The sequence below is a fragment of the Sceloporus undulatus genome, chromosome 6 (assembly GCF_019175285.1).
Source record: "Sceloporus undulatus isolate JIND9_A2432 ecotype Alabama chromosome 6, SceUnd_v1.1, whole genome shotgun sequence".
Taxonomy (NCBI): Eukaryota; Metazoa; Chordata; class Lepidosauria; order Squamata; family Phrynosomatidae; genus Sceloporus; species Sceloporus undulatus.
The window spans coordinates 134086313-134097297 of NC_056527.1; the positions used below are offsets into that span (position 1 = coordinate 134086313).

Below are 10985 nucleotides of genomic sequence, written 5' to 3' on the forward strand. Positions count from 1 at the left end.
ATTATATAGAGTAGCTGGGGCTAAAGACAAAAGGGCGAGAGCCTAAATGTTCCTGTCATAACCTCCGACTGTCTTGATTTGGTTATAACAATCCCAATGAATCCTCTGCCATCCTACTTTTCCATTTAAAATGTCCTGGCATCTCTTTACCTCCCACTTTCCTCTTTTGTCTTCTGCTTACTCCAATTGCCCCAAACTAACTTCAAAATGCAAAAGTAATTTGCCCTCCATTAACTCAGCAATGGAAGAGGAGAAGATGGAGCAGAAATTTTGCCCTTCTCAGGAGGCTCAGGCAAAAGCAAACTGCTGCAGCCGCTCTCAGCCTTGTGTCTTCTTCGTCCTTAAGACCTTATGCCATCTTGACCATGCTCCGATGTCACTTGCCCACATCTGCCTTGGTTTTGTTTGTGAAGAGTTGGAGGGTATGCCATGTGGGCCAGCTAATAGCTGCAATTATATCTTCCAAAAGACATTTCAAACGTTTGGAACGAGAGAGAAAAAAATGTCTTGTAAAACCTGAGAAAGTAGCAACTGGATGATATTATGGGGGTAGAGGTTTGGATTTCTGGGGAAACTTTAAGTCAGGGTGCACCCACACTGTAGAAATAATGTAGATCAACACCACTTTAACCTCCAGAATCCTGGGATCTGTAGTTTTGTGAGGCACCAGCCTTCTTTGGCAGTTAAGGCTAAAGACCTTGTCAGATTACAAATCCAAGGACCATATAGGATGGAACTACAGGATATAAAGTGGTGCCAGACTGCATTGTTTCTACAGAGCAGAGGGCCATATCAGAACTTTAGGAGGATCACATTAAGCCCCGAGGCCTGAATGTCGTTCCTGCAGAACAGACCACATCCATCCACTTTTCGTTCCTCTCCACCAGTAAAGGCCTCCTTTTCAAATCCATCACCCCATCCATCTCAGCACTGTTATCCCCCCCCCCTCCACTCTTTGGTTTCAGTCCATAGTAAGAATAACACACACGCACACATGTCAAAGATTGTTTGAATCATATCCCTCGGTCAAATCTCTAATCCAGCAACTCAAATAACTGGGAAGACAAAACAGAATAAAGACAAGCGACGCCCAGCAAAATGGCTTCCTTTCACCCATCTTTTGGGCAGGCAGTGTGGATGAGTAGGTAAGTGGGACTGAAGAGAGAAAATGATATATAGATATATAGATATATTTAACAGCACGGAATGAAAAAGCAGTGCCATGGGGAAGGCTGTTTCACTTTGCACTGGACCTCTTGATATTGTGCTAAAGATCCTCTTTCTATCCTCACAACCCCCCTGTCCCCATGATGCGATGCTTGCGGGTGATGGCGGCAGGTAGTGCAGAATCCATCACTCCCATTAGCTATGTGGCTATATATATCTAGCGAAAGAGATAATACTGAGCGATACAATCTGGGTTCGGCGTCAAATTGTCATCTTCCACGGTTGCCTCTTTTCCAAAACAAAACAGTGACAAAAAAAGGGGCCACATTCCATGGAGAGGTTTAGGTCCATTTCCTGCGTGATCCTTCTTTCCCGTCCCCACTTTGCTCCTTCCTTCCTTCCTTCCTTCCTTCCTTCCTTCCTTCCTTCACAGAGACACAAAATCCACAGCTTGCAAGAGAGGCAACGAGAGGAGGAGCAGAAGCAGCCAAGAGGTGTTCTGGATCAAGAGGCTGATGCCGGCACATTTTTCCAGCCGCTCTGCAAAAAAACAGGGGGAGGGAAAGGAGAGAACAGAGGAAGAGCTCTAAGACGGGACTGGAGCAAAAGCCAGCTTTCAGAGATGGCCAAATGTTGAGGATCTCAAGGGTGAACCATTATCCACCCTACATAGTCTTCTTTTGCCTCTTTTTGCCAAACAAGGAGTGAGTAGAAGGCTTTAGTACAGGGGTGGGCAATTGTCAGTGTTAAGGACACATTTTTGACCATCCAAGAGGTTTATCCCTCCACTGCACTCCTCTGGAAAAAAACTTGATTTTTTGGAGGGCACTCAAATGCTCTTACAATACAGTGTTCCCTCCTCATTCACTGGGGTTGAAGATGAAGGACCCCTGTGAATATGGAAAAACTGCAAACAATAAAAAGTACTATTCTTTTTACCTTTCTAGGAATCTCCAGGTTCTCCAGTGCAACTTTGTGGTCAACGTCTGCCAGAGGTTGATCACAGAATCATGCTGGAGGAGCTACAAATGCCTAGAGAAGTGTTTTCCCTAAGTACTTCTAGGTGAAGGCACACAACCGCCACCACAAATGCTTCACACCAAGGAGGTCCCCTCACCTTTGATCACAGTGATGTTCTTGGCCTGGGTCCCGTAATCGTTGGTGATCTTCAGCTTGCAGATGTAGACTCCTTCGTCGGCAGTGGTGAAGCCATGGAGGTAGAGGCACACCAGGTTGTCAGTTACTGTAATGTTGGTGCGGCTCTTGTAGATGCTGCTGGCCGTGTTCCAGTTGCCGGCCACCACCGCCCCTTCCGTGGTGTCCTTGCTCAAGCGGAATTCATAGGTCAGGGCGTTGTTGGTTTTCCTCTCATAGCGACAGTCCAAACGGAGGCTCTGTCCGGTCAAGCAAGCCGTCAAGCTTTTGATCCTCTGGCAACATGCGATTTGGAGCACTGGGGGAAGCAAAGGGTTTCTGGGTCAGTGCAATTCATTCTCTCTCAATCTGGTGAACGTAAAGGGGAATTGCTAAATACATGGCCCTGAAGGCAGATTATAAAGGAAACAAACAAGCAGGCCACTTCCCCTCTTGCAAAATTTGTGATAGTCGGCATAGTTTTGTCCACTTCTTTCCCCCAGACCACTAAAAGGAAGCACAACACCAGCAGCATGGTTTTACCTGTCAGAAGGACCGCTATACCAATGGTCGATTTCATTTTCTCTTCTGAGGATGTGCCCTGGAACACAATGTGCGTATTGGCAGAAATCTAGGGGGACAAAGGACATCTGGTTAACTGGAGTAGGAGACTGGAGGTGAAAAGGAACCAGTGGATCCAGATCAGGCACATCTGCTATCACTGATGTCCTTGAATGTTTGCAGTGAGAAGCAGAGGTGCAGGAATGTGTGATGTATTTGTGATACAGGCCAAGACACATGGGAATTCTCATGTGTTAACTAAGACAGGGATGCCCTAATGGATCCATGTGGGTCCCCACACCTTCAAAAACGTTGGTTTAGGTGGACTCATTAAAACCTCAACCTGGCCTATTAATCTGGTCTAACCAAAAGCACCCAGTTTACCATCTCAATGCTGTATAAGAATCTATTGGTGTCATTAGATTTGGAAATCTGGGCACCGCTTGGGTCTCTCCATTAAAACAAAAGTGTTACTGTGCTAGAAAATGTTTTAGAAAGGGGCAATCGGAATGATCAAAGCACACATCTTCCATGCAAGGAAAAAGATGAATCAATTGGAGGTATTTAGAAAAGAGGCAATGAAGGTGGTGTTTGTGTGTGTGTGAAGCTTTCTAAAAAGTAGGCATGGATGGGTAGAAACTGATTTCCTTCCATATCTTTATCTACTGGGGAATAGATAGATAAAATGAATAGACCATCACATCGTGAAGAATGAACAAGAACTGGATCTGCTATCTGCCCAACTGGATTCTCCAGTCCTTCTACTTCCCACTTTTGGGCATGTTTTCTCTTTGCTCTCTGCAGTGCCAGGGCCCATCCAGGGATTTTGCTGCCTGAGGCCAAGGGCAAGATGCTATCCTATGTTTCTTGTTCTAAAGTAGTTTTCCTTCAACATGTTAGAAGAGACCCAGCTCTCCCGCTGCAGCTCCAGCACTTTGTTGCTTCTTGCCACCATTTTAATGAATGGACTCACTCCTCCCAGTGACAGAGCTGGCCCTGCAGAATGGATCCAGCTCCCAACTCTGCAAGGTGAATTCAGCATCGGATGACTCACCCTGGCGGTTCCGCAGTGAGGGAATGAGGCCAAGAACACAGCTGAGAAGGAGGAACACCAGACAGATACTGATGCAGTCGCGGCGGCGGGGGGGGGGGGGGAGGACATGGAATATATCAACGTCTTTGCAAGACAGTGCTGTGGTAGTTGTAGGTTGAGGATGATTCTATAAAACCTGAGCACAAGCCAAACTCTCCTTACCCCCTCTGCAACCATCTCTCAAGCCAATGTGTGCCATGGAACTCAGCATCACCTCCTCAGTTGCACATTAGCAGGAGAAGCACAGGACAAGCTTCTGCATGTTTACACAGATGTAAGCCAGCCTGGCATAGTGGTTTGAGCTCTGGACGATGACTCTGGAGACCAGGGTTTGATTCCCAGCTCAGCCATGAACTGGGTGACCTTGGGCAAGTCATGCACTCTCAGTCTCAGGAGAAGGCAAGGACAAACCTCCTCTGAACACATCTTACCATGAAAACCTCATGACAGGTTCATCTTTGTTGGAAATGACTTGAAGGCAAACAACAACAAGAACAACAACAAAGTCCCATTTTAACCTAAGCTTTGCAGGAGCTGTCTAAGGTACCAACTCCATTTCTTGTATTGGTTCAGTATCTTAGATAGCTCTGGTTTCAAGCTAGCCAAAACCTGGCATGGATTCACCGTCCCATTGACAGGGGAGCTACTAGCTGCCACTGTTCGAACCTACTTCTAAAGAGTTCTCCTCCATTGGTCTTTTGGCTTCTGCCCTTTCTCCTAACCCTGTAGAAGACAGATTATGCTTCAATCGCCATGGCTGCTGGACTTTGGGGAGCTGGGCTCCCAAGTGACTTTCTTAACAGTGACTTTCCTAACAATGTAAGCTGCTTTGGGTTTCATATTGGGAGAAAAATGGGATATACAGTACAACCTCCATATCCATGGGGACATGTTCCTGGACGTACCATGGAAATGCAAAACCATGGTTAATAGCGAACCCTATTGAAATGAATGACATACAATGGAATCATACCATAGAATTGCCTAGAGATAATACCTCTCTAGGTCTTCCAATACAACTCATGACACACAATAAACTTCTGGCAGAAGCATACCATAGAATCATGTCAGAGGACCTAGAAAATGCCTAGACAGAACAATTTTTTTCAGATGTGGGTAAATAAAACTGCAAGCACCGGACCTACGAATACGGGAACCATACTGAAACTCAAATAACAATTTGTTTTAAAGGTCTATTCAAACTTACCCTTTCATTCAAGATACACAAGGAATGGATGTTTCATTGAAACTCCTCAGTGAGCAAGAAGAGGCACTCTGCACATGTTCAACAACTCTACTTTGTGTGGATCCTCCTGGTGCTTCAAAGTCATTTTCTGATCCACAGACTTTCCCAGGAGATACCATCCTTTTCAGCCTCAAAGACAGAGGTGGCTGGTGCCTCAGAGGGGAAATGTATCTGCTTTTGGACCTACTTTGGAATCTATTTCAGGGGGATAACTCCTCCAAAGTTCACACTACAATCCAGAGTGGATTCACTTCTCGACTGGCATGGGAAGCATGGGTTCATCCAAGCACTTTGTCAGAATTATCAAGTAACATCTCATCTATCATTTCGACAATACTATCCATTTACAAGACAGACCTGGGTGTGAGAATAGCAACAGAAATGAAAAACCTGTGAACTTGCCATCTTATCTCCATAATCACAGGTTTTCCATTTCTGTTGCTATTGTCACAAACAGCCTGCTTATATAGGTCTATCACTGGACCATCCACTTCATGCATCTGAGGAAGCAGATGCAGGTCTATAAAAGTTCATGCTACCAGTTTCTTTCTTTCAATTGGCTTCAAAGATGTTACAAGATCATCTATCTATCTATCTATCTATCTATCTATCTATCTATCTATCTATCTATCATCTCCCTCCTGCACACACTCTTTATCCTACAGTGATACCAAAAAGCAGGCCTTGTTCCAGACTGGTGGCCTCCAGACTTGCTAGACTATAACCCTCACAATGCTATAGTTAGCAGGCCAGGGAAAATGGCCCAAAGTTTTACCATCTCTTCATAAACCAGGAAACTCTCAGTGAGACAAGCAAAATGATGGGCACCACTTGGTCTTTAAAACTAAAACAAGGACTCCCCATTCTCCATGGACTTTGCCTTCCCAACAGCTTCAGTGCCGAGGTGCCTCAAGGCTGCCATGTCAATGGGGCTGAAGATCCAGTCTGAGTTTTCAGACTTTGCTCTCCAAGGAGTAGATCCCATTCCCACAAATAGGTTCAGCACCTTGGACAATGCCTTCAAAGTGGGAAGCAAATCGTGCCCTGGATTTATCACTCCACTGTTTTGGGGTGAAGTCCTAGTAGACCACAAGTTGAACATGAGTCAACAGTGTGATGCAGCAGCTAAAAAGGCCAATGCTATTTTAGGCTGCATCAATAGAGGTATAGTGTCTAGATCAAGGGAAGTAATAGTGCCTTGGTCAGGTGTCACCTGGAATACTGTGTCCAGTTCTGGGCACCACAATTCAAAAAGGATGTTGACAAACTGGAGAGTCTCCAAAGGAGGGCCACCAAAATGGTGAAGGGATTGGAAACCAGCCTTATGAGGAAAGACTTAGGAAGCAGGGTATGTTTAGCCTGGAAAAGAGATGGTTAAGAAGTGATATGATAGCCCTGTTTAAGTATTTGAAGGAGAGTCATATTGAGGGTTGAGCAAGTTTGTTTTCTACTGCCCCAGAGACTAGAACACAGAACAATAGATGTGTAAATCTACAGCGCTATATAAATAAAGCATAATAATAATAATAATAATAATAATAATACCAGCTACAGGAAAAGAGATTCAACCTTATAGCAAGCCTATCACTGGCTTTTATTCACATGATTTGCTCCAAAAGGGTGTGCTCTTGCCTTCCTCTGAGGTTGAGAGAATGTGACTTTCCCAAGTTTACCCAGTTTTCCATGGCTGAGCAGGGCTTCAAACCCTGGTCTCCAGAGTCGCAGTCCAAAGCTCAAATCACTGAACCATGCTGGGTGGCTATATTCAAAGAACAGAAGGCTCTTCTGCACCTTTAATACTCATTTGGAGGACCAGATTAAAACAGGGGTTTATAGTATGGAACCAGAGCTGTTGCAAAATCTCTCCTCCACATCACTATCAAAGATGCAGGAGTTTGGCCCTTAAATAATCATCATCATCATCATCATCATCATCATCATCATCATCATCTGGACATTCTACTTCTGCAGCCCTCTCTTTTGCTCATCTTGGGAAGAAAAGTGATGAGCGTTGAAAAGACTGGGGTTCAACTGGGGCTGGAGAAAGGCATCAAGATGTTCAGAGTTGCTCCAGGATTTGTAGTATTGCAAACATGGCAAATACCTTAAAGGCACCAGATCCCATCTGATCTAGGAAGCTAAGTAGGGTCCGCCCTGATTAGTACTTGGGTGGGGGACTGCCATTGAATACTAGGTGCTGTAGGCTACATTTCAGAGGAAGGGATTGGCAAAACCACTGAGGATTTTTTGCCTAAGAAAGCCCTATAAAATCCATGGTGTCTCCGTAAGTGGACAGGCGACATGAAGGCACACCCACACACCCAGACCCAAAATGAGGGATGAGCATGCTCAGTAGCAAGGAGTGCTGAAGGTCAGCTGGCAGAGGAAAAATGGAGCAGGGCAGGGCACAGATGGGAACAGAGTCTCCTGGATAAGGAGAGGCTGAGCTGCAAGATTCGAAAAAAACAGGCCCCAGATACAATGGTCCCAGAGGCACACATTTATGGATTTGCTCAGGACTTTAACCAGAGCCAGGCTAGATCAGCATAGTTCCCTATCCTGCAAAACCATTGCTCCACAATACTGGAGACAAATGATTCAAGGCTTTCAGTGTAGACAGGATGGCAATTTATGGCCAGTCTGTGATCCTGGCCTTGGTTTTTCTCTCGAAATGACTGCAAGGATGGGTGCAAGATAGTGCTGCAAGATTAATGCAAAACAAGCAACCAAGCAAACAACCCTCCAGAAATGTCACCAGATCAAAAGGGTGTTGGTTTAGTTTTGTATATGCCCAAGTGGCAAGGGAATGATCTGGCCAAATGCAGGTAACTTCTGAGGAAGATCACCAAAACACTGAGCCTGCATGAAAAAGAAACACATTTTCCATTCTTGTGATCCCCTTTACATGCACTTTCTGTATTGACAGAGGTTGGACTATATGGCCCTCAGGATCCCTTCTAAATCTGTCACAGCACCCCAGTCATGGAAAAAGTATCAGGTGGTTCAGAAACATCTATCAGCCCAACATCTGTGCCATCAAAGGAGCTATGTTGGCATGTTTGCAAACTGCAAAGTCAAAGTGATGCAAGTTCATACACTGGCAGGGAGTTGGGTTAGATCACCTTGAGGATCCCTTACATCTTTATATTCCTCTGTGAAAGCCCCACCAGTGCAAAAACAAGTAGGTGGGAGAGAAACATTCTGTCTGACCAACATCTGTGCCATCAAAGGAGCTACGTTGTCATGGGGGAAGCTTTCCTATGATACACACTGCTCCCCAACATGCCAAGTGCCTGTGCCATGTGGCACAGACAAGGACTATACCTTAGGAGTCCTTGCCAACTTTGTGTTTATGTATCACAGACACTGAAGAAAGGCAAATGTGTCACACAGGGGAGATGCCTCTGCCTGCCCTATTTCTGTGCCACAAAAATTTGCATTGGCATGAAAGTCCTCTGATGACACCATCTCTGGCAAAAGAGAAATAGATAGAATTAATTCATTTCTTCTTACCACTTGAGTGTAACAATGGTGGTTTCATCTCTAAATAAATCTGCTTCTGCTTCTTCTTCCTACTTTCCTCATCCTCCCCTGCCAATGCTGACCCCTTCTATGCCAGAGGGCCCACTCCCTATGCCATGCCTACACTGTGCCACTCGGTGCCACTTGCCACAACCAGAGTGCAGAAAATGAGTAGGTGGCAAAGGTGCCAAGACTTGCAAAATGGAAATGGAAAAATAAATAAAAAGCAGAGTATAGCAGAAACCGAGAGGGGCCCATTGCCACTTCTTGCTGTGATGGCTGCAGTGTTGTGCCAGATGTGCCCTGGCACCCTGGCAAAGCAGAGGAGAAGGAAGAGATTGGGTTACTGCTTTCCCAGCACACATTCCTCCCTGTGGCATCACTGCGGCAAATCTCCCAGAACACGTGGGGTTTGAAACAGCAGTTGGAGGATGGGGGGCAGTGGGTGGGTTTCAAAGCCTAATGTGTCTGTGAATGTGGCTTCAATTGCCTGGCAACTTATGGCATACCCCATGAATTTCACAGGGTTTTAGGCAAGGACTCCTCAGAAGTGGTTTGGCCAGGTCCTTCCTCTGAAATACAGCCTCCAGCACCTGCGATTCATTGAAGGTCTCTCATCCCAACTACTAACTTGGGCTGATCTTGCTTAGCTTCCAAGATCAGGCAGGATCCAGTGCTTTTAGGGTATTGCCCTAGTTTAATCTGCAGCTCTAGAAAAGCATTGCAGGACTGGGTCTCTTTGAGTGGTGCACACTGAAGTGGCCTCCTCTTTCCAACCTTGTGGTGCATAAAATGTATGTGTGTGTGTGTGCATGTATGTGTGGAGTAAGCAGGAAAGGCAGAGAAAATGGAAACAAGAAGGATGGGTGATGCATTCTTCCCTCCAGGAGCCCTTTAAGCAGTGGCTTTTGCACCCAAAGGATTTGACAACCAGAACAAAAAGGACACTGTACTGACCCAAATACCTCTTCCTTGAAAGATGCACCAGGTAGAGCCCCAAGTGGGTCAGGTAGGCAGGAGGAGAAGCCTAGCATCCTCCGCCCCTGGCAGAAGGAAGGAAGGAGAAAGTCCCTTTGGGGGTAAAGATTCAAGTCTCTAATTCCCTTATTTTCTCTCCTTTCCCTCTTTTTTCCCCTAGCCTTCCCTCCAAGGATGCTCCTCCAGGCCCCTGTGGGTCTCCTTCACCCCCTTTGCTCACTCTATCCCTTCTTTCCTGCCCCTCCAGACATCAATGCCCCTTCAGCCAATCCTGCCAGCCTTTACACCTTTGCCATCCTAGGCGCACCATCCTATCATGCAGTGCCCCCCAAACCTTGGTCCTCCAGCTGTGGCTTCTGGGAGCTGATGTCCAAAATACCTAAATGAGCAAAATGTGGGCACCACTGCTATAATGCAACAGACCAAATGCCCCTAGGACTGCAGGACTCTAAAAAGGTCCTTCTACCTCTTTTTTTCTCTCCATCTCTTTGAGCCTCCTTTTCTTCCCCTCCTGCAGAGGTTTCTCTCTTGCAATGCTGGGCAGGCTGGCTGCATAAGGGGCTTCCATATTGGCCATAGGTTTGCAGACCCTCCCTCCATCTTCTCTTTCCCTTCTCCATCTTTCCACCGTCTCTCTCCCCCCCCACCTTCCATCTTTAGACAGCTCCACCTTTCCTCCTGGCATTCCCCTCTCCTTTTTCTTCGTAAAATCCCTCTGCCCTTTCTTTGCATCTCCCTTTCTTTGCATTCTTCTTTCTTTGAACCCTCCTTTCTTTGCACCCCCTTTCTTTGCCCCTCCTTTCTTTGAATCCCTCTTTTTTGCACCCTCGTTCTTTACATCACCCTTGGCAATACCCTTTCTTTGCACCCTCCTTTCTTTGAATCTCTCTTTCTTTGCACCTCCTTTCTTCACATCCCTCTTTCTTTGCACCCTCCTTTCTTTGCAGTTCCCCTTGCCTTGCATCCCAGCCTCCCATTGCACAGCCATCCACTTACCTGCGTCTCAGTGCAGCTGCTGGTCCTGCAGACTGGGGAAGGCAGAGACCCAGATGCCAGACTGACAGCTCGGAGGAGGCGGAGCTCCAAACGATGCCCCGCCCCCTGCAGCACATTTCTGCAGGGATGAGGCTGGGGCCAGTTTTGCAGGATGGGAAAAGAGGGGTAGGCTGCAAAGCTTCCTCCATCCAGACCTTGCTGTTGCATGCCTTCAAGTGCTTTCCTACTTATGGCCACCCTGTCAATAAGTCTGCTTGGCAGGATTGCATCAAAGATTGTTTTCTTTTT

General features: G+C 46.3%; 1 protein-coding gene across 1 annotated transcript; it reads right to left on the reverse strand.

Moving 5' to 3' along the window:
• Positions 1-991: 991 nt before the first annotated feature.
• THY1 (Thy-1 cell surface antigen) lies at positions 992-10783 on the reverse strand. Its single transcript, XM_042471087.1, has 4 exons — positions 10698-10783; positions 2845-2932; positions 2285-2620; positions 992-1707 (listed from the first exon to the last, which is right to left on the reverse strand). The coding sequence occupies exons 2-4, from the start codon at positions 2879-2881 to the stop codon at positions 1595-1597; spliced, it is 486 nt and encodes a 161-aa protein (XP_042327021.1). The 5' UTR covers positions 2882-2932; positions 10698-10783; the 3' UTR covers positions 992-1594.
• Between the last annotated feature and the right edge of the window lie 202 nt (positions 10784-10985).

What these genes read in the sequence shown, in the direction of transcription:
- THY1 (XM_042471087.1), bottom strand. Translation starts at nt 2,881, where the DNA reads ATGAAATCGACCATTGGTATAGCGGTCCTTCTGACAG. An exon ending in TATAGCGGTCCTTCTGACAG is followed by an intron (nt 2,621 to 2,844) that starts GTAAAACCATGC and finishes TGCTTCCCCCAG; the next exon opens with TGCTCCAAATCGCATGTTGC. An exon ending in GAACATCACTGTGATCAAAG is followed by an intron (nt 1,708 to 2,284) that starts GTGAGGGGACCT and finishes GTTTTTTTGCAG; the next exon opens with AGCGGCTGGAAAAATGTGCC.